Genomic DNA, 24,202 nt, shown 5'->3' with positions numbered 1-24,202 from the left:
TTTTTTTTTTTTTGTTCTTCGCCTGTTCTGGTTTTTAATTGCGCTCACACGTGCCGGCTGCTTTATGTTTATGTGTGGACACTTCTGTGCGATGATATGTGGAATGTTTCGGCCATAAAGGGACTCGCTGCGCCGATTTGGCCAAGTGAAGAGCCTTTTGTGGCAAGGCCAAATGCGACAATTCGCAGAATGCCACGCAAATTCCTTCTCATTTAATCAATCTTATTTTTGGAGGCCGGTTGCGTTTCGTTTCGTTCTGTTGACTGTCCGACTCTCCACTTGACACTTTTTTTTTGTTTTTACTTTTTCCAAGGAAATTTCACAATCATTAATAGTTCTTTTTAGTTTGGTACTAAAATGTACTTTTGCTTGGATCGAAAGGTGAATATTGAAGGATGCTTTATGTTATAAACGAAAGTAATTGATTTGCTTTTTCTTTTAAACTTGCACGTCCAAAATAACTACGTTTTAAATTTATCTTTCCTTAAATTATTGTTTATTTTGAATTATAAAAAAAATGCATTTTATTTAGCTTTTATTTAAATGTATTGTAAAATAAAAATATTACACACTACTGTTTTAGAATATTTTTTTTTATATTTTTAATTACTTTATTATCGTTAAATGTTACAATTTTAGGGATTGCAAGGCTGCGTTCAAAAAATCCAAAAGTATTTCGAAAACACTTCCTGAAAAGGATCAGATACGAGGGGTTTCCATTCCGTGTTTCGGAATTTGATAAAATGGTCGATATGCATTTTTTGATTGGCCAAAAAGGCCGGTTGCGCGAGAGAGGGGCAGGAGTGCGAGAGGGAGAGGGAGGGAGGTAGGGATGCGCTGGGCAGCGCCGCTCACGCCCCCGCAGCGACGTCGGCAGCGAAATTTGCACAACCAGCGTTGCGAGTGTTAGTGTTGTTAAGCGCGTTGCGCACGCGCAGTTGCAGTGCCTGCAGTTGCGCCGGCAGCGACAGCGACGCCGGCCGCGCAGTTCGCCGCTCATTCAACTTGCAATAGCAAAAGCATCTCTGTTCGACACGCGACTCGCACACACACATACAGGCGCACACGGGCCCACACTCACTCACACACCTGCCTCTGCAGTTGCGAAAAGTGCAGGCGAAAAACAAACACGAGCGCACCCGAAGCCAAGCCGATCCCGAACGTGTCGGTGTGTGTGTGAGAGAGAGAGAGAGAGCGCGCTCTGCCTGCACCGCAGTCGCTGCCGCAGTCGCTGCCGACGCAAGCGCAGACGTCGTTCGCTTTGGTAGTTTATTTATTCAACCGCGTTGTTGGTGTGAACATTATTTTACCAAGCGTTCGCAGCCGCACAACACGAACACGGAGAGCACACAGTAAAAACCAAACAGAAACAGAAACAGAAAATTCAGAGAGAGAGAGCTCTACGATCCGATACGATCCCATACGATCCGATACAAAATCAAATTCAAATCTCATTCCCGATCCGATCCGATCGCCATATACACGGCGGCTCGCAGCGCCAGCTATCTAGTAGATAAAAAGTCGCCGAGAACGCAGAACGCCGAACGCAGTACGCATATAGCGAAATAGCGAATTAAACGCCAAAATACTCAACTCGCGTTGTCGTAATCCCCCTTAAACGAGATCGACTCTATTTTCCAGAGCAAACAAAAAACACACAAGTGCTATACCATATACCATAGCGTACTATACTATGGCTATATAACTATAACTATTTAACTAACTAAGGAAAACAAGTCTCGAAACTGAAAACGAAAAGCGCAAATTTATGCAGCCGCTAAATAGAAACAAAACACAGCAAACAAAACAAAAAACACCGAATCAAATAGTATAGAATCAAAAGAAATACAAATTATAAAAAAAAAAATCAGCCAAATAGAATAAATCCAATAAATCGGCGCGCGAAACTCGCGTGTGTGTTATCTAATCTGCAAGAGAAGTACAAGAATCGGGCATAGAATCGGTTCTATACTCTATATCTATCTATACACCTGATATATATCTATATCCATTGTGTGTGCCAGTGCGACCTTTGTTTTTATATATTTTTTCTTGTTGTTCATACTGTGTGAAACGTGCCTTTTTACAAGCCGGTCGTCGGTTTTCCAAAATCCATTAACTGCTAAATCAAATCATATAAAACAAAAATACAAATCAATATAAAACACATCATAAATATGGCCAACAAGCTGAGGAAATCGAGCGGCATCGAATGGGCCACGGCCACCGGCACAGTACCGCTCCTGGAGAGGAGCTGCTGCCACAGCGAGGATGCCCAAATGGAGCCACAAGCGTGCCGAACCACCACCAGCCACAGAGTACCCGCCACACGGGAACAGTCCCCCATCCTGCGCCATCTCAGCCAACGAAGCCAACGGAGCCACCTGAGCCACCTGCTCATCATCATCGCCGGACTGCTGATCGTCTGCTTGGCGGGCGTGACGGAGGGCCGCCGGCATGCGCCGCTCATGTTCGAGGAGTCCGACACGGGCAGGCGGTCCAACCGACCAGCGGGTAAGTCACCTCCAACTATTCCCAACTACCATACCATATCTCTCTATCATATCATATGTCACCATCGCCGTTTTGCCCATTTGCCCATTTGCCGGTGAGCGAACACAGAACAAACAGCGCCGGTTGCTCAAATAGTTGGCATTCTATTTATCAAAGGTGGGAAAAAATAATATTCCAAATCAGCATCGGGGTTTTTAAAAAAGGTATTTTAAGATTTCGAGTTAGGATCAAATCATAGCAACTACTATCAATCAAGGGGTACCAACTTAGCCTGCCACATCCGACATTTCTACCTCCGCTGCGATTGCATAAGTTTCCAATGCCATTGCGCATACGCCGTGTCGTCTATATGGCTATATGGCTATATGGCGATATATGGTGCTGGGAAATCCCCGTAATCACAGGTAGAATTCCAGCCGGTGTCGAGGCGGGACCTGCTCGCACCTCTAATCCCGCCAGGGTTTTCGGGACCTGGGCTATTCCCGACGGCCCAGCACTGCACTCCCTTTTTTTATTGTCCAGTTTTTAATCCGGAAAGCGGGAATTCCCTTCCGCTCGCTGCCTGCGCTGCGCAGACGCGTCGGCGTTCGTAAGCCGCTTACCAAAATGATATGGGTATACCCAAAACGGATTCCTATATAGACCATATACCATATACCATAGACCATACACCATATACCATAGACCATACACCATAGACTATAAAGCGGCACCCAATTGCAATTTGTTGCAACTCACACGCTTGATTAGCTGCATTTCCTGTTTGCCCCCCGTTACTCCCTACGCTTATATATATATGCATGTATATATATATATATATTGCTAACTATTATGTTCCCAAGTTTTTCCTTTTTTTTTTTTACTATTTCTTTCTTGGTCCGCTGCCGTTGCTGTTGCATTTTCAATTATAAACAGATTGCGGTTTACGCTGCAGCGACTTTGAAACGTTACTCGGCTTACACACAAAATGCAGCAGCTCGATAGTGATGATGATTAACAGGTTATGTTAGGGCTTAGTTGATTCCCCGTAGATCCCGGGGATTTGTGCCGGAACCGGAACGAATATCGAATATTTTGCATTTGCATTTTGCACAACAGCAGCGCTTAAAGTTAATCGCGCAGATCTATGGTAGACTACCAACTACCAACTATCGAACACCGACTACCCACCAAGATAACTCGGATAGTAAGCCAGCTAAATGGAAAAATTCTTTGGCCAAACCTCATCTTCCAATCACCGGAGTCGTTCATCAAAGTTTCGCCCAAATCGCTGGTCGTTTTCATAATGCAGAAACGGCTAAATGAGTTGAGCTCGGTAATTGGTACGGGGCCACGATCGTGGGCAATCGTAGATGGCACACTTTGACGCCCACGCCGCAACTTGGCTTGCATCCTACCCAATTCGGGCACCCACTTCCCGCGTTCTCTGTTTATACAAAGTCTTAGCATAATTTAGTCGTTATATGGCCGCGAGCCCCCATGCCCCATAACACCCCCCTCCCTACCCCTCGAACCATATCCCCCAACCAACAGACACACTTATTCGCCGTCGTCGACGTCTCGCGTTTTTATTTTTAAAGAATGAATGAATGAAAAGCCAACGCACGGGGCAGAGTAGCAACAACTATACCAAAACAGTTCTTTTTTTGGGCGTCCGCTGCTATTTCCCCCCTTTCCCCCCCTACCCTTTCCAGTTTTTTTTTTGTGTTTTTTTTTTTGTTGGATTCGGAACCCAACTGGTGGCTAATCAAACGTCAAAGACCACGCAGACAGAGCCAGCTAACTACCAGCCAATTCGTTTTGTTCATTTCGCATTTAATTTAACTGATTAACAAGCTGACCGACCCCTTCGCCATCCACCAGTCACTACCAAGTTCCAAGCTTCAAGCTCCAAGCTCCACCGTGCTCCATCCACCATGCTCCATCCATAGCCAAGCATATAGCATTCCCATCAGCTACCCACGGTGCCGCCATTCGTCAGCATAATTCATTTATTCAACTGTCTGCCGCCCAGTTAGGTGTTAAAAAGTTGTTAACTTATTTTTAATGAATGCGTGTAAAAACACAACACTCACACACACACACACAGTCAGGCAAAAAACCAAAAAAAAAAAAAAAGGGGGGAAAAAACATAAGAAAAAACCAAAAACGACCGACAAAAAAAAAAAAACAAATCCGAAAAAAGGCAACGAAAAAAGATCAAGATGTGCCTACGTAGAGTAGAGGTCTCAACAAGCCGCCGGCAACGGCAAAAAAATCGTTCCGTTCATTTCGTTTCGTTTCGTTTTGGGATCTCGGCAAACATATCATGATCAGCGGCGGAAAACGAAACGAAACGCGAAGAAGATGGGAGAAGCAGGAGCTGCATGGCCAAAACCGAAGCTCCAGATACTCTGCAACTCAGCTATGCAGATACTCTGATACTCATATACTAAGATACTAAGATACTCAGATATTTAGATATTTAGATATTCAGATATTCAGATATTTAGATGTTCAGATATTTAGATATTTTGATATTCAGATATTTAGATGTTCAGATATTTAGATATTTTGATATTCAGATACTTAGATACTTCAAATACTTCAGCATATGTATTCCTTAAACTTCAGAAATTTGCTTAGATCCAGCTTATCAGATGATTTTTGCTCATAAAACCAGAGCATATACTATATAATTGATTATATTTCTATATAATTGATTATATTTGATGCATTTTTTTTTATATAATTGATTATATTTGATGCATTTTATAGAGCTTTTATTTAACTTGGCTGGTTATTATATTATTATAAAATATATTCGCAAAGTATTTAACCACATTCAGTGGACTTTAAGCCAGGGTAGCTGCGCACATACTCGCATACAGCCAAGTGGGGGGATCGGCACGAAACACGTTAAGAAAGAGCGATCCAGGGGGCGAGGGAGGGGGGCTACCAAAGCCATAGCTAAAGCCAAAGCCAAAGACTGTCTGACGTTTGTTTGGGGCCGTCTGCGACAGCCACCCGAAATGAGCCACCGTCGTCGTTGTCAGTCGCATGTCAGCTGGCCAAAGAGGGGGACTTGGCCCGGTCCAAACTCCGGAGGTGCCTCCAATCCCTCTTATACCCAATCCCCAATCCCCAGTCCCCGATAGCCGAGCAAAGAGGAGGCAACGGTGCCAGGCGAAATGCAACCAATTTGTTGCATTTGCCACACAGACGCGTCGCCGCAGCGTGTGGGCAGAGGAAGCACTTAATGCCCACAAGGTGTCAAATTGCAGAAAACTCCGCTTCGCCCACCCCGAAAAAAAGCCAACTTATGGGTAAAAAAAAAAACAAAAAATAATACACACACAAAAAAAAAGCAAATCAGCCCATGTGTCTGGCGTAAATTAATTTGGCCAAGAGCGTAGGCAAAATAGATACGATACGATCTCATTGAATCGAATCCGTAGGCTCCACGCCGTTTCCGTTCCAATGAATGAAGTTGCAATTTGATTGGGGCACAAGCAAAAAACAAAAAATAAAAGAAATACAAATAGAAATAAATGACAGGAAACCTAAAAAGAGATAGGCATAGTCTGTGGAAAAGGGACAGGAACAGCAACTGGGATGGTGATGGTGAAAAGTTGACAGCTAATAACAGATTTGTGCCAGGCTCCTTTTTTATGGGCGCCATCCATCTGCAACTGCAACTGCAACTGCATCTCTCGGTGGCACTTGCCATGCCTTTCATTAGCACATGCCGCATTCTTGCCATGCATTAATTATCAAGGCGCAATCAGCGCCACATGCACCACCCCCCTCCCCCCTTCCCCTTTGGGGCATTTCTCTAAATGAGAGATGCATTCGCATTCGCATTCGCACGCATCATCTAAATGGCGGATCGCTGATAGGCGGTATCTCTATCAGAGGCCCAGCATCAATTTGCCATGTTTCTATGGCTGTTTCATGGGATTGGGGCATTCAATTCAATGCGTTCGCTTGTGGCCGAAAGTTCAACAAGCCTTAATTTATTGCACAAAAGCTCTACGGCTAATCAGCAGTAGTTCATTAACAGTTGATTAGTTCAACAACTCTGAATTTGAATTAATCAACAACATTGTAGCCTGTGTCAACAACTCAACAACCGAAAGTCAACAACAACACACATAAGCAGGCCTAAAAATGCATCATATATAGTGAAAATATTTAATAGATGTGCAAAATAAACCCTTTGATGAGCATTTCAACAGCCAAGGCAAACGAATATAATGAGTAGGCTGCATATTATTTTATATTATTCAATATGTTTCGTATACAAAATTTGCTGGCAATTTTTGCCGCCAAACCGAACACAATTGGCAATTGGGCATGCAATTGCATAGCTCGACAATTAAATTTACCCTTTAATAGTCGCACATGGGGCAAATCTTTCGCTTAGCTTCTAGTTTTTGTATTCGATTTGGGTTTTTTTTCTCGCTTTTCGCCGTTTTTCGCTCTTTGCGCTGAAAACGCCCACCAAAACAAGAAGAAAAAACCCAAAAATCGCCCGCAAATCGCGTGTCGCGTGACGCGTTTTTGCCGGCTGTTATTGTTGTTGTTGTTGTTGTTGGTCGCTCGCTTGCTGCCCATTCATTGCAACCCCAAAAAAATACAAAATACAGAAATAAAAATAAAGTAAATTTAAAATACAAATCAAATAAAAAAGAATACATCCTCAGCATATTTGTGCAACTTATCAGCGCATTTAAAATTAGCCAGCAACAAGAACAACTTGCTGTTGTTGGTGTCGTTGTTGGTGTAGTTGTTGTTGGTGTCGTTGTTGTTGGTGTAGTTGTTGTTGGTGTCGTTGTTGTAGCTGTTGTTGGTTTAGACATCTGTGCGGGGCAAGTCGCAGTCGCGTGATTTGGTTTGTAAATGGGAAGGAAGGCGAACACGAACACGAATGGCAGTGGGATATACATACATACATACGTATACGTTATATATTGGCGATAGGGGCGTGGTGCTGAAAGGGGGGTGGAGTATGAAAAATGCAAAAACTAAAACCAAAAATAAAAATAGTCATTGAAAATGTTTACGGGCAAGACGGGTCCTCATTGTTGCTGTTGTTGCTTGCCGACTGTTCCAAAATATCAAAAAGTTGAGAAAAGAACAAAACAAACTAAACTCGCACGCAACAAAAGCGGAAAAATAGGAAGATACAAATGTATATACATATATGTGCATACATGAACTGCAGCACAGATACTACAGATACTATATACATAAATGAACCATAGATCGTTTGGTATTCACAGATTATGCACTTTAAGATCCAACGATTTATGGCAGTCCAAAAATGAGTTTATCCAGGGATTATAGAAATTATACCAATTTAATTAATTATGCCATTTAATTTACTCGAAATTATTGAATCATTCGTCGCTTTTCGCTTATTCAACACGACTGCTTTCCTTTTACATAAGCCAAAATGCAGCGTAGGGAAATGGCTTTCTTTTCTTCTTGCATCCATTTTTTCTTGTTAGCAATTCTTGGCTACAAGCCCCAAAGAAACGCAAGTGGAAAGAAAAGAAAGGTGAAAAAAAGCGAAGAAAGTAAATGAAATGAAAAGAGAGGGCAGAAACTGAAGCAAGCACAAGAACTGAACGAGCCCCCCTTTTTTTGGTCTTATGGCTTTTTGGGGCGTTTCGCAGCGGCTTTTTCACTTTTGAACTTTGTTTTTCTTACAACCCCCCCCCCCCAACGCCCTGCAGCAATCGGACGGGGGGAGGAGGGGTGTGGCGGTGGGTGGGTGTCACACCTGGTTGGATGGGGCAGTTGAGGAGCGGAGGGTCATGTTTGCCCATCGGTTTGGTTTTGTTGTTGTTTGCTTTGTTGCCACCGCCATCCGATGTTTGTTTGCCCCCCTCCCCCGCTCCAATTCCCCTTCCCCCTCCGCGGCTGTCATAAATTATCAGCGACCAAGCGAGCACAAGCGATGATGACAAGACTCCCCTCCAGCTACACTTGGCGAAATTGGTTAGCAGTTTCAGATACTTAAGTATGTATTCCCATTATCAAAGAGGCAATGTTTGCATTTTAGCAACCAGCACCCGTTTCTCGCAGTGCAACGTCTGCGAGCGACGCACTTAATCAACCATTAGAAATCTTCATTAGAACTGGCGTGTCCCCAAAAAAAAAAAGAAATAGAAAAATTAGAAAAAAAAGAGAGTACTGTGAAAGGCATTTTGACGCTGTTTGCTTTGCACTTAAATAATTTAATTGCTTATAAAACAAACAAACAAACAAACAAGTCGCCCTGGCGAACCATTTGAACAAATATTTCATTTAGTTTTATCGCCCCGTTTTTTTGTTGTTTGCCGCCACCAACAACTCATTGCCATCAATACCACTGGATTGATTGACCGCCGGACTGATTGACAGTTCAACATTCGTAGCTGTCAAATGCTGAAGAACCCCAAAAGTGCAATCATCAGTTTTCCAAAAAAAAAACAGAAAGATCCTCCTTCCTTCCCCTGAAAAAAAAGAATATCAACATTTAGTTAATGTGTTGGCCGCTTTTCATTGAATTTTATGATGGCCAGCGTTGAGCTTTAACATTTGCGCTAATTATTTTGCCACAATTAATTAAGGCGCAAAATAAAAATAACATTAAACAAGAGCAAAAAAATGTTGCGAGGGAAAATAAATAAATATATATGCAATAAGAAACAAACACATACATACCATACATACATGCGAGTGTGCGTGCTATAGATAAATAAAAACAGATTCGGCCTGGTCTATATATCTATTATAACTCGCAAAAAGCTATATGCACCGATCTGTGTGCTGATCTTTTAACTCAATTAAAAGCGCGTACGAGCGCCAAAATTTTCAAAGGCACTTCGCTCTGTCCCTGTATATAGCCAGCTATATACATAAGCTATATGTCTATATATTTGGACACACACACGTGTGTGTATGTGTGTGTGTGTGTGTGTGTGTGTGTGTGTGTGTGGCTACAAAAAATAGCCGACAATTCGACGCCGCTGGTTCTGCGTCATGTGAGTCAGCGACGTCGACTGCGACGTCGACTGCAACGCATTTGGCAACAGGCGAAAATCTTCTGGTCCATTTTCCTTTTGGCCACCAAAAAGCAAACAAAAATGCTAACAAAAAGCCAACAAAAATGCTAACAAAAAGTCAACAAAAAAACCACCTACCCTCCCCCCAACATCCCCCTCATGGTTAGGCCTTTTTCGTGGGTCCTGTTTTTCTTTTGAGTGTAATTAGCACATTGCAGAAGCACACAGAAGAAATGGAGACCATTAGTTTGCTGTCTTAATGCCGATGGGCACACCACACAAATTGGTCGCAAAATATTGCATATATATTTAACTTAAAATTTTTAGTTGCCTAAAAACTAATTAAAAAGGCTGCTTAAGCTGATGTTCAACTATTTCTAATACAAGTTATTTGTTTTTGATCTCATCTATTTCTAATACAAGTTATTGGTTTTTGATCTCATCTAATTGCTAGGTTTTTTTATTCTTCGAATATTTTTGTTGTCGCCTGGCAACTGAAAGTGCTGGCAGCGAGGATGTCTTTAGTATTTTTAACATTTGTTTGCTAATGACTCGTATGCCACAAATGTTTGCCCAGACACTTTCGAGTTTCGACATTTTTTTTGCGCTCATGCACCATAATTTGTTGCACATTGTGAGTCAATGCACTGCGAAAAAATGCACAGCTGAAGGGAGGCGACGACGGGCGGATGAGCGAACAAGTATGAAATTTATTTCTAGACATTTCGTCTTAAATTAAACTTAAAAATAAAGCGTGTGTGTGTGTGTGTGTGAGTTGCTGTTGTTGTTACACCCACGCTGCAATTTTGCAAACATTTTTGCACAGAATATTTACACGAATACTCGTATATTGCACAAATTTCGATGTTATTCGCAAACAGCTCTGTCAATCAAATGGAAATCAGCGAAAATTAATTCGCCCATAACCGAAAATCAAAATTTCGTTTCGCTGTTAAGTGCATGGGCAAACAAACAAATAGCGAAATTTTGTACAAAAACAGCAAAATTTGTTGTTATTATTATTATTATTTTGCGGTCATACATCAAATTTGTCTAGACAATTTGTGGTGTGTGTGTGTTGCCACAATGCCAATAATAATGGCAAAAACAACAGCTGAGCCCCAAAAACAGGAAGTGGAGTGTCAGGAGAGCGAGATAGCTAGATATCAAGAAAGCGAGATAGCGCCAAAGATTGGGGCACTTTTTGCACCATTTCCCTATCATTAGCGTTTGATGGCCTTTCCCAATTATGCCATTAGATCCACAAATCGTCGTAATCACACCTTTCTTAGGCCTAATTGTCATTCGCGCATTTCTCCCTTTATTTGTTTAGTTTTCTGGGATTTTTTGGGGGTTAGTAACTTATCATTTTGGGCAACTCATTAGAGGAAAATTGAAATTTGTTTGGAATTTCTATTTAATTAATTTGATTGTTATGCGAGACACTTTTCTGTTTAAATGTGTGACAGGGCGAGATCAAGACTTGCAGCATGATTTATTGGATTTGCCTGGGGATTATCGCCATATCGCCATATATAAATATATATATACATATATATATATATATATACCCTCGTTCTACTCCTACTTACTATATAAATCTATTGCGCTGGGTACTTATTTTCATTGTTTCGCCGATGCGTTCTTGTTGTATTTAAATTGTTTCGCACGCAAATAAAACTGGCGCCAATGACAAGAGCCAACAACAACAACAACAGCAACAACCACAACAACAACAACAATAATAACAACAAAAATTGATAAACGTCGCGCGTCGTTAGCGCCACTTATCACGTATACGCCATGGCGCCGTCACCAGATTCGGTGGTTTTGCGCTGCTCTTCGGCCTCGCTGCTGCTGCTGCTGCTGCTTCTCTTGGCTTCTCTTGGCTTCTCTCAGTGGCTCAGTGGGTTAGGTGGCTCAGGTGGTTCGGGTGGTGCAGCAAAAAGAAAAACAAAAACTTAAATAGATACCCAGCTATCACGTGTATTCAGCTAATTAGTTTATTGTCGCTCCCGCTTCATTCGCTGTCTATTAGTTTTTACTAGTTTTCAGCCATTTGGCGAGCAAATGCGAAAAAGTCAAAGGAGCTGGCCGATTATCAGGGCAGCATACGGCAGAGATATGGATTCGTGTGTGAATGATGTGTGCGATAACCGCGGGGGAGCCACAAAGCAGCAACAGCAGCAGCTCACAACAGGTGTCAACTGCCGTTGATTGGATACACACAGAAAAATATCTACTTGCTACTTACTCTAAATGATATTTCTTCAAAATGTAGCCATGCATTTGCATGGGCTTCAATTAGAAAATCTATTAACGTGGAAAGTCCGCAACACAATTGAATATAAATTGTGATGTGATTGCGTTTTCGGTGCGTTTTAGCCGCGACTTTGGCCCGTTTTTGACGCGACCTTTGGTTTTAATTTAATTAATTTTCCCCACCCCAAAAACTCATTGCCATGCGACCACGAAAGTTGCCGTTTTTGGTCGTTTCTGCCTATTTTATCGACGGGCGGCGTTTTCCTTTTGTTTCGTTTACATTTTTTATGAGTGGCGCCAAAAGTTTTAGCATAATTTTGCCGCGACACCGACGAAGGTACATATATTAATAATATAACGCGTCGCGTTTTCGATTTGCATACGATTTGTGGCATTTTGTGCAAAGTTTTGCCGCGCGCACGCAGTCAATTAAAAAAATAAATATATATATGTATATAAATCCGAAGCGAAAAAAACGTAATCCCAAAAATGTTGCTAATGAAATTGAGACTATCAAAGTGGTTGGATGCTGATGATGCTGCTCGTGGTCGTATTTTCGATCTAATCCCACAATTTGACACTTGTTGGCGCCCCAGAGAGCGACGCCGCTTCTTCTTAATCCACTTAGCTACACGGCAATTAATTGGGCATCACTTTTGTAGCCAAGCCGAAGCTATAATATTTTACTTTAAAAAAAATTATTTATTGTATGCTTTATAACTAAGCTCTTTTAGTCAGCTGCACAGCTTTTTTCCAATAGTAAAATCCCTGAAATAGTTGCGAATTCGTAGGAGAAAACATTTCTCAGTGTAATGGCTTGCATTTGTAATTGAAAACGCTGCCGGAAGCGACTCAACGCCTCTCAGCGAATGTGGCGCCAGTTTTTTTATTTTTTCTTTTTTTTTCGATTTGGCTGAAAACGTTCTGCAATTCTGATTGCATTGGTCTGCCCACCCGAATTGGATCTCAGTATCTGAGTATCTGGGTATCTGAGTATCTGAGTATCTGGGTATCTGAGTATCTTGGTATCTGAGTGTGGCAAGGAAGTGGCTTGGAAAAGACCTGAAGCAAAAACCAAATAAGTACGAAGATGGGCTTCCAGCTGCGTGGAGCTCGATTGAAGTTAATTAGCTGCTGATCGATTGGCAATCCCCCATTGCATTTCATCTTCCTTGTGGGCGTCTGTCATTAGAATTTTTATGAATTTTCATTATAATTATTAGACCCGCTTTGCATCATCGCCGGCTGCTGATAAATAGGCATCGGCTGTTCATATATGTATATACAAATATACAAATCTATATAGAGGCAATGGCAATTGCAATTGCAATGGCAATTGCACTGGCGCCAGCAACCTGAAAAAAAAAATAGTAAACATATACGTACAATGCCATAGATCTTAAATGGCAATTGAGGAAACCGAACAGAATGAGATATTTATTTTTGCCATTTTTTTTCTCCATTTACTTTCAGTCACCGAATGCCAGTTTGGCAAAGTCTTGCGCGAATTGGGGTCCACCTGGTATGCGGATTTGGGTCCACCCTTCGGAGTGATGTACTGCATCAAGTGTGAATGTGTAGCGGTAAGTACTAAGTATTTCTCAAGTTATTCAAGTCACAGTCGTAAAAAATAGTGAAAAGATTTCTTAACAAATTCCGTGCGATTTCGCAAATGAAAATTGACTAATGATCGGTGACATTCGCAACAAGCTGCGGAAAATCGCTGGGAATCTGGGAAAAGTGGCACTAAAAATGCGAAATGAAAATGATTGTGTTGCTCGCCTAATTAATGGCATTTCCTCGCATGATTAATATCGATTTTAAAGCTCCTTACGCGATCTGTTACGAATCGCAGCCAAATATTCTACAAATTCTACGGACCTTGCCAAATTCAAAAACCGAAATTTGAAATTCGAAATTCAGCGTTTTCGTGGATGTTCGATTGAATTACGCAAAAATGTTGCACTACCAAGAAAAATAAAGCCAAAAAGAAAAAATGAAAGGAGGGAACGAGGGCAACGCTGGGCAATTTTCCCAAGCGACACATAAAAATGTCACACTCGTGTCCTCGCCGGGTAAAAAACATGAGGTCCCATATAGATACAGATACAGATACAGATACATCTGGTATACTCGTAGATATAGATGCGTATTCGTAGTCGGGAGACGAAAATTAATTGACGCCACCGGGCGGGCGTGAGTTGTTGTTGCTAGTCTGCGATGGACCAGACGGGCCAGATATGTATATAATATATATCCATATATGTATATATATGCAGATAGGTACTACTTCTATATGCATACAACGGATATATGGTATAAATGGTCTGCTCACAAGCTGCGATTTCTCCAGTGCTCCAGTATATGTGTGAATCTGCTGATACTGATACTGGATGTTTCTTTTTTGGCTAACTTTTAATGTGCATTGCATAAAAGTCAGCTTTGAAATTAATTAATTATAATTTATGTTGGCTGCAAGCGTCGCAAATGAGCACATCATAAAATTATTCAAAACATGTTGCTGCTGTTGAACTTTAAGCACAGCGGCTACATCGTCATTATGATCGTTATTAACATTATTATCATCATCATCATCAGCGGCACTGGCGACCAATAAAAATTAATAATAAAAACAAAACACAAAGCACAAAAAACAAAAAAAAAAAAAAACAGAAGACAGAAAAACGAAACACGAAAGGCGATGGGGGAACATCAAAAAGACAAACAGCAGCAGCCAAAGAGCTCAGGCGAATTCATAAAGATATAATTATAATCAAAAGACGAACACGCCGAATTTCTATATCTATATAGACCAGACGCCGATATTTTTAACGATATTTTTTTTTATCTCGATCGAGAGCTTGATTCGGCCACGATTTAGACCAGATTCGCTGGCCAACAGGGCATAAATCAATGTGGCAGCTGACAGGCCTGGGAATCTGCACTGCTCGTGCTAATTCCAATTAGTTTTTTACGCTTCATAATATTTCTTTTTGTTATTTTTTAATTCTTTTATTATCTCTCCTTACTCATTTTGTATTTTTCTTGCAGATACCCAAGAAGCGACGCATCGTTGCACGCGTCCAGTGTCGCAATATCAAAAACGAGTGTCCGCCGGCCAAATGCGATGATCCCATCTCGCTGCCCGGCAAATGCTGCAAGACCTGTCCCGGCGATCGGAACGGTAAGTCCATGATTCCATCCTGATTCCACAACGATCTCAACAAATGCTGCCAAATGCCAGAGTAGATACATCCCAAGATATATCTTATCATATCTACATATATCCCATGTGGGGTGTAGTGCAGTAGAACACAAGTCGTAATTTATCAGCTAATGTTTCAATATTTTGACACCGACAACATACTGTTTGATAGCATAAATCGCGGATTAGCTCACATCTGACCAGATCGCCCCTATAATAGCCACTATATAGTAGCCGCCATATATTCGTTTGTCCCTCGTTGTCCGCACAGCCATGAATAATTATGCGTAGCATCCACGGCAGCTGCCACACAAAACAAGATGTTATGATGATGCCCCCAAACACCTCGCTATATATACTCTCATATATTCTTCTATATATATACATATGTATATATGCATTTACTATATATATATTGAGTGAAACGCGTAAATTGTTTATGAAAAATTACTTGGCCCGAAATGAAGGTCAGCGCTACGCAATTTATATTTCGTTTTTATGTCTGTCGCCGCCGCCGATGAATCCCATTGCTATTCCTATTCCGAATCCGAATCGGATTCCTATTCCTATTCCTTGGTCCACTACTTCGGATAATGGCCACATTCTTGTTCTGCTCAGTTTTTTTTTTGTGTTTCATTTTTTATTTCGTTGACTTTTGCATTTATTTATTTGCGTGCCATGCTTTTTTCGTGTAGTTCGCTCGCTTTGTTTTATTTTATTTTATTTTCAATCTATTTTATATCGCCCCAATGGCGCCTGAAGTTGTTGCTATTGCTGTTGCCATTGCTGTTTCTGGGTTTATAATATTATCGTGGCGGATCCGCCGGGCGGTACAATGTATTTCAAGTATTTATTTGAGCACTTTGAAGGGGTCCCATTGGGGGCGCACGTGCCGCATTCGCAACGCCTTAATAGACCAATTACCGGGAGTTATAAAGTCTAAAACTGAATAGCTTAAAGACTTGAACAGCAATCGCTTTCCTTCACTTTTTTCCACAGTTCAATTCAGTTGTGTATACAGTATGCTCTGCATAATTTATGTTCAGTCTTTCATTTGGCCAATTGGAACTAACTGAATTGAAATCGAATCGAGATGCGTTATTTGTTATAACAAATTTCGATAGAATGTGACGAACTCTGTGGCTGCTCTTTTCTCTGTGACATTTTTCACATAATCAGGCGAGTGCTGTCTGAATTCCAGTTGCTGCTGCTGCATGTTGCATGTTGCTGCTGGCTTGTTGCTAGTTGCCAGTTGCTGGTTGCCAGTTGCTGGTTGCTGGTTGCTGTTTGCTGGTTTACTGGAAGTTGCTGTGTGGCATGGGGCAAACTGGTTGCCACCGAACGGGAATGGGGCTCAGAGAGGGAGGAGGGGGGAGGTGGGCGGAATGCGGCACGGTGCGGTTGAGGGGTTAAGGCGGTCGCTGCATCACATCATTAGTTTCCGTTTTGCGGCAATTTTTCATTTGGCTTATGCAAAGAGCCGTTGACCCGCGGACCTTCCAACCCGAAAACAATTTCACTTTTCCAACGCTGCTCATTGCTTTTCTCTACTCGTTTTTCCCTTACTTAACTTAACAATTTGCTTATATTTTTATTATTTTTTTTGGTTTTTGCTTCCAAAAGAAAACTCCCAACGCAACGCAACTCGTTTGCCATAAATAGTTAGAAGGCACGGGCGCGGCTTTTCCAGCGAGACTCTTTGGCTCTCACGCAGTCACCGGCTGACTAGTCAGCCATCTAGCCATCTATCCGGCAGCATCTAGCCATCTAGCCATCTAGCATCTAGCCACTAGCTAGCCAGCTAGCCATCTAGTATGGCCTGGGCTATTGTACAAATATTTTGCGGCAACAACAGCAGCAACAATGCGAGTACAGCAGCCCGGCTCGCAACGATCGCTTCCAAAGTTATTTTTTGCCTAACTTGGTTTTTTGCCCCATACTCCGCATATTATAGATGCACTCTAAAAAAAAACGTGGCACATCAAATACGAGTGTATCTTAGAGACTAGAAGTGTGGCCCTAAGTTGGCAAACTAAACTGCTTCAAGCTGAGTTGCGATTAGAAATCACCAGTTAGTCTTCAAACCTCACATTCAAATGGGGTGTGCGAGAGCGAGGCTCCACTGTAGCCGCTGCTCGTCCTGGGCAAGTTGTCAGGCCCGAAGAGCCGATGCCTGGAGCTTGAAGCTCATGACATGGCCATATAATCAACATCAACAATTGCCTACCTTCGTTAAATGTCCATTTTTGGGCTCGAATCTTTTGGCTCCGCTCCTTGGGCCCTCCACCAGCTCCTCCAGTTCCGCCAGCTCCTCCAGTTCCTCCAGCTCCTCCAGTTCCTCCAGTTCCTCCTGCTCCTCGGAAACCAACAAGAGCAAGCGGCATTAATTTATGCCTGGCATTTTTTGTACGTTCATTTTTATAATGACATAACTCGGGCATTTTAACGCTTATTAAATTATCTCATTTGCCGCCACAAACGGCGGGCGGTCCCCGTTTGAGAGAAAGGTGGAAAGAGATGGCCGATCGGGGCCATATCCCCAGGTAGACAATAAAAGTTAATGCTTTTCGATTCCATCGACTCACAGCGCATCGATCCCATTAGGCGGAGTCGCCAGAGTTGACAATTCAACTTGATGACATCTTTTGTGGTGGTCGTGGTTGGTCCATCCCTTTTCTCTCCTCTCCTCCCTTTCCACAGATGCCAAGATTCAAAGATCTGAAGATCGGAATCCAGATCGAAGATCGAAGATCCCAACTCCCAGCCCAGCAACAGCAGCAGCAACTTTGTTGTGCCACAAAAGGATTGCCGGGCCAAATTCATTTTTATGGCCGGGCGTGAGGTGCGCCATCGAACAATAAAATCCTCAACTTTATCTTTATCTGTATCTGTATCTGTATCTTTATCGGCTCTGCATCGACATCAACAGCGGCAGCGGCGAACGGAACTGTCTATTATATTCCCACTCTCCAGCCTTTATATTTTCGTTGCCCGAGTTGAGAGATTGTGGATCGCGATAAGGCCGAGAAATAGAGCTAACAAGGCGTCGGTTTGGGTTCCCAAAACCTATCTGAATCGAATGATCTAAACCGGAGATTATAATGGCATTTTATACTTTTCGAGCGCTCTGCTGGTCGAGGGACTCAACTAAAGAGTTGAGCAGCGTTTATAATGAACTGGATGATTTCCTAATGGCTGATATTCGTTGCCCATCTAAAACTCTTACTATTTAATTCGTACATAAACTGTTCCACATACTACTTTATATGGCTACATGGCACATCCCTTTTTATGGGTGCTCATGATCCCACACACCTGGTAATATGACATGATATTCGAGACTGATTTATCAAATCATTCTCACGTGCTCGGGATTTCTGTGGAAACCGTAGTTTATCTTCAAATGCCGCACATTTGGGAAACACTTTCAAACGTTTCTATTTTCTGTTTCTGTTTTTTTTTCATTCTCTCGGTTTTTTTTTTTTTTTTTTTTTGGTGTTTTTGTTTACCCCATTCCAATTCTTCAGTTTTGTTAATGAGCTGCCGCCGAGATTCTTTTGGGGCCGGCCCCACATACCAAAGCGTTGAGTCAATGCCGAGGTGTCGTTTGTCTTTCGGTCGCGGCTTTGTCGGCTCTCATATACCCCCCTACATCCGTCCCTCTGTCCGTTTGTCCCCCTGTCCGTTTGTCCGCCTGTCCGTTTGTCCGCCAGTTCGTTTGTCCGCTCAAGAGGTAACCCCATCCACTGTGCACCGCTCGACGTGTCGTCGTCTTTGTGCGCACCAAAACTCATTTATCTTGGCTTACAGCGAAGACCTACGAAATGAAAAAAGTGTAAAAAAAAACGAACGAACGAAAATTTCATTCATCTGCAAGCGCGATTCAAGGGCAGAGATGCCTGCGACTCCGTGGAGGAGACACCACCAATAAGCCCCAAGAATGTAGAGCCACAAATTGAAAAGAAAAGGCGAGAAGCGATTCAAGAAGTTGGGTGACGGGGGGGGCAGGGAAAAAAGCCCAGTCTAAAGCCAAAACTGGCTGGCTGGATGACTGGATGGCTGGCGAAGTGGCTCGTATTAAGATCAGGCGATAAGATCGGACGGCAGAAGCCGCCGAGTAGAAGAATAAGAAGCGTACAAAGAGGGGAGGGGGGGAAGACTCCGAGGAAGACTCCGTGGAAGAGGAAGACGGGGCTCTCAATAAAATGCTATACAAGGTGTCAGATTTGTCGCCCTTCATTATGCGATGCCGGCCCGAAGTTCTCCTTCAGTTCACTCCTTTTTTTTCCCTGATTTTTTTCGTATATATCTTTGCCTTATTTCTCCTTTTTTTTTGCGGCTTAAAGGCCGGGGATTTGCGATGAAGTAGAAGGAGCAGCATAAAATAATCGAAATGCCAATGCGGCATCATCGACAGCGCGAAGAATCAGAGGTCCAGGTCCAGTCTTTAGTTCCTCAGTACCTCAGTACCTCAGTCCCTCAGTCCTTCAGTTTCTCCATCTTTAATCAGCTTTTGTCGCTGAACTGCCACTTCTAACGAACTGACTGAGATTCTCCAATTCGGATTTTGATACTGAATCCGATACTGATTCTGATTCTGATTTTGATTCCGAATCGATGATGGGTGATGGTGATTTATGCGCAAACTCCGGCGGGCTGTCAATCAGCGGGAGAGCGGAAATGTGTCCACCCACTTTCACGCCAAATGAGCGTGTCATGTGGATTCCGGGAAGCGATACCCTCAGATCCTCAAATACAAAGCACTTCCCTAGTTAGATGTAGGTTAGACTTCCCGTTCGAGAAAACCTTCTACTACCTGCTCTCAATTTATGCACGATTAATAAATGCCACCTGGGTGGAAGCGAGAGGTGGAATAGGAAGGTCTTAGTTCGGAGGTGGGATCTCTATCTCTACCTGGTTGCATTGCCATTCATGATGATCCCCTGCCATTCGTCCCATTCGTCCCATTCACCATTCACCCATTCAACTGGAATTTTGGTTGAATGCCGGAATTCGGAATTGTGTCCACAAATTGTGCATGGATAGATGGATGGATGGACGGATGGATGGTGAATGGCTGGCGGTCCGGTTGCTTTGATGCATTTGTTGCTATCTAAATTCCATTTAAGGTCGTACCTTATCGCCCAGCATCATCTCATTCTCTATTTGTATTCCCTCCATCTTTCAGATACGGATGTCGCCTTGGATGTGCCAGTGCCCAATGAAGAGGAAGAGCGCAACATGAAACGTAAGTACAAAAGTCCCGGACACCCACACTCATATCCCGATCCCACTCCGTAGAATCCGCCAAATCCTGCGGAAAATTGTAATCCAAAATTCTCCATTCGATAATTAAATATATCTAACACCTGGCTTATATCCACCTTCCATTTGATTGGTATTTTTTTTTTGTAGATTACGCTGCGTTGCTGACGGGCCGCACCTCCTATTTCCTCAAGGGCGAGGAAATGAAGTCCATGTACACCACCTACAATCCGCAGAATGTGGTGGCCACCGCCCGTTTTCTGTTCCACAAGAAGAACCTCTACTACTCCTTCTACACCTCATCGCGTATCGGTCGTCCGCGTGCCATTCAATTTGTCGACGATGCGGGTGTCATCCTGGAGGAGCATCAACTGGAGACCACCTTGGCCGGCACTCTCAGTGTCTATCAGAATGCCACCGGCAAGATATGCGGTGTCTGGCGACGTGTTCCACGTGATTACAAGCGCATCCTGCGCGACGATCGTCTCCATGTCGTCCTCCTTTGGGGCAACAAACAGCAGGCGGAATTGGCTTTGGCCGGAAAGGTGGCCAAATATACGGCACTGCAAACGGAGCTGTTCAGTTCGCTGCTGGAGGCACCGCTGCCCGATGGCAAAACGGATCCCCAGCTGGCCGGTGCCGGTGGCACAGCCATTGTGTCCACCAGCAGCGGTGCCGCCTCATCGATGCATCTCACCCTTGTCTTCAATGGCGTCTTTGGTGCCGAGGAGTATGCCGATGCCGCTCTCAGTGTGAAAATTGAGTTGGCCGAACGCAAGGAGGTGATCTTCGATGAGATTCCACGTGTGCGCAAACCCTCCGCCGAGATCAATGTCCTGGAGCTATCGTCACCCATTTCCATACAGAATCTGCGACTGATGTCGCGTGGCAAACTCCTGCTGACCGTCGAGTCCAAGAAGTATCCACATCTGCGCATCCAGGGACACATCGTGACCCGTGCCAGCTGCGAGATCTTCCAGACTCTGCTGGCGCCGCACAGTGCCGAATCCTCGACCAAGAGCAGCGGCTTGGCGTGGGTCTACTTGAACACCGATGGATCGCTGGCGTACAACATTGAAACGGAGCACGTGAACACCCGGGATAGGCCCAACATCAGTCTGATTGAGGAGCAGGGCAAGCGTAAGGCCAAGCTGGAGGATCTGACACCGAGCTTCAACTTCAACCAGGCCATTGGCAGTGTGGAGAAGCTGGGTCCCAAGGTTCTCGAGTCCCTCTATGCCGGCGAACTGGGCGTGAATGTGGCCACCGAGCATGAGACGAGCTTGATCCGTGGCCGTCTGGTTCCGCGGCCAGTGGCCGATGCTCGGGATTCGGCGGAGCCCATTCTGCTGAAGCGACAGGAGCACACACAGGATGCACAGAATCCACATGCCGTGGGCATGGCTTGGATGTCCATTGACAACGAGTGCAATCTGCACTACGAGGTGACGCTTAACGGTGTGCCCGCCCAGGATCTGCAGCTGTATCTGGAGGAGAAGCCCATCGAGGCGATTGGTGCCCCAGTGACGAGGAAGCTGCTCGAGGAGTTCAACGGCTCCTATCTGGAGGGTTTCTTCCTCAGCATGCCATCCGCCGAACTGATCAAGCTGGAGATGAGCGTCTGCTATCTGGAGGTCCACGCCAAGCACTCCAAACAGCTACTGCTGCGTGGCAAACTGAAGAGCACCAAGGTGCCGGGCCACTGCTTCCCCGTCTATACGGACAACAATGTGCCCGTGCCTGGCGATCACAATGATAACCATTTGGTGAATGGCGAGACCAAGTGCTTCCACTCCGGACGCTTCTACAACGAATCGGAGCAATGGCGCAGCGCCCAGGATGCCTGTCAGATGTGCGCCTGTTTGCGTGGCCAGTCCAATTGCGAGGTCATCAAGTGTCCGGCTCTCAAGTGCAAGGCCACCGAGCAGCTGCTCCAGCGGGAGGGTGAATGCTGTCCCAGTTGTGTGCCCAAAAAGGAGGCCGCCGACTATTCAGCGCAATCCTCGCCAGCCACAAATGCCAGCGATTTGCTGCAACAGCGACGCGGCTGCCGCCTCGGTGAGCAGTTCCATCCCGCCGGCGCCAGTTGGCATCCATTCCTGCCGCCCAACGGCTTCGATACGTGCACCACCTGCAGCTGCGATCCGCTCACCCTCGAGATTCGCTGTCCCCGGCTCGTCTGCCCGCCGCTGCAGTGCAGCGAGAAGTTGGCCTATCGCCCGGACAAGAAGGCCTGCTGCAAGATCTGTCCGGAGGGCAAGCAGAGCAGCTCCAATGGCCACAAGGCGGCGCCCAACAATCCCAACGTGCTGCAGGATCAGGCCATGCAGCGATCGCCGAGTCACAGTGCCGAGGAGGTCCTGGCCAACGGCGGTTGCAAGGTGGTGAACAAGGTGTACGAGAACGGCCAGGAGTGGCATCCCATCCTCATGTCCCACGGCGAGCAGAAGTGCATCAAGTGCCGCTGCAAGGTGAGTGTCAACAGTCATAACTGCTTTCTATTTCTATTATACTTCACTTCACTTCACTGGAGTTCTGAAATTATTGCTTAAATGATTTGCTAACTAATTGATTTACTCCTTTTGTTTCGATTCCAGGACTCCAAGGTGAACTGCGATCGGAAGCGCTGCTCCCGCTCCACGTGCCAGCAGCAGACCCGCGTGACCAGCAAGCGGCGTCTGTTCGAGAAACCGGACGCAGCCGCTCCGGCCATCGACGAGTGCTGCTCCACCCAGTGCCGGAGATCGAGGCGCCACCACAAGCGGCAGCCGCACCACCAGCAGCGTTCCTCCAGCTGAGCGGCTTCACGTGGCAGATGGGATCCCTAACCAGTATCAGATCCTTGGCGACCACCACTCAGTGCGATGTGCACCACCCAACCACACACACACACACACACACTCACACACACAACCACAACACCCACACAGGCGAGCACATACACACACACTTGTGCAAGGAGTTGCATAGATCGTTGTTGTTGTAATTATGTGGCAGCAATGAGAACTTGTATTATATATTTGAAAGCGGAGGGAAAAACGTAGGAGAGAAATCTCAAAAAAATATATATATATATTTTATGGAGGAAAACGGAGTAATAGAGAGAGAGGGAGAGAGAGCTAATGAGGGAGGTCCTTGGAGAAGGACATTGAGACCAGTGCAGTTTGCTTTAAATTCGCCAGCGCAGAATTTTCTATAGAAAGCATTTTCGGAATTTCTTTTCGCCCATTAAAATCCCCCCTCCCCAACCAAAAATCCAAAAAGCAAAAAACAAAAAACATTAAAATAAAATTTTAATTTATTACAAAAAGAAACAACAAAAAAATACCTTAGAAAACCACAACCAAAAACAAAAAGAATTCGAAATTGAAACTGTACTGAGTTTTGAAAACACACACACACACATATTTGACTTATTGAAATACTTAAACCTTTTCAATTCATTTAAATTGAAATTTAAATGGAAATTTGAAAGCGAATCGATGGCGCAGCAGTTGTCGTGGGAATATTAACTTAAATCTAATTATTCTGATTATACATATATACAATATTTTTTATATATACATATATATATATATATTTATATATACATATATATCTATATAATTTATGAGAAACAAAAAAACAGTGGGAAACGCATTATGTGGTTAAATCGACATTTGTATCGATGAATAAAATTTAGCAACCCGAAAGTTTCAACTGATTGACTGAATGGCAAAAATATAATTAGCTTTAAATATGTTTTTCGCAAGCAAGAAAATGAAGGAAATTGAAAACGCAGCTTTTCAATGTGAAATTATTTTTTACTAATTGTTACTCACACCAACACACACACACGCACACACATACATTTAGCATCAACATGCACACACACACATACACATTGAAATGTTTGTATTTCTTTTTAGAAGTATACCTTTAA

At 43.8% G+C, this 24,202-nt stretch overlaps 1 protein-coding gene across 2 annotated transcripts in view; it reads left to right on the top strand.

Annotated features, from left to right (window-relative positions):
* The window catches only part of LOC6524849 (dorsal-ventral patterning protein Sog), a 29,802-nt gene extending 5,665 nt beyond the window's left edge, over nucleotides 1–24,137 (top strand). Inside the window, exons 2-7 of one of the 2 annotated variants that reach the window (XM_039371462.2) lie at nucleotides 1,642–2,514; nucleotides 13,284–13,393; nucleotides 14,862–14,994; nucleotides 20,204–20,263; nucleotides 20,431–22,751; nucleotides 22,878–24,137. In XM_039371462.2, coding sequence (XP_039227396.1) covers nucleotides 2,178–2,514; nucleotides 13,284–13,393; nucleotides 14,862–14,994; nucleotides 20,204–20,263; nucleotides 20,431–22,751; nucleotides 22,878–23,078 — 3,162 coding nt within the window. In that variant the 5' untranslated portion in view covers nucleotides 1,642–2,177 and the 3' untranslated portion in view covers nucleotides 23,079–24,137. Of the gene's footprint in view, nucleotides 1–1,297; nucleotides 2,515–13,283; nucleotides 13,394–14,861; nucleotides 14,995–20,203; nucleotides 20,264–20,430; nucleotides 22,752–22,877 lie in introns of those variants that run through there. The other variant, XM_002100653.3, reaches the window with a different exon arrangement.
* The last annotated feature ends 65 nt before the right edge of the window (nucleotides 24,138–24,202 follow it).

This window comes from Drosophila yakuba, chromosome X (assembly GCF_016746365.2).
Source record: "Drosophila yakuba strain Tai18E2 chromosome X, Prin_Dyak_Tai18E2_2.1, whole genome shotgun sequence".
Lineage (NCBI taxonomy): Eukaryota > Metazoa > Arthropoda > Insecta > Diptera > Drosophilidae > Drosophila > Drosophila yakuba.
Note: the sequence above shows the minus strand (reverse complement) of the source record. Positions and strands in the feature narration are given on the sequence as shown.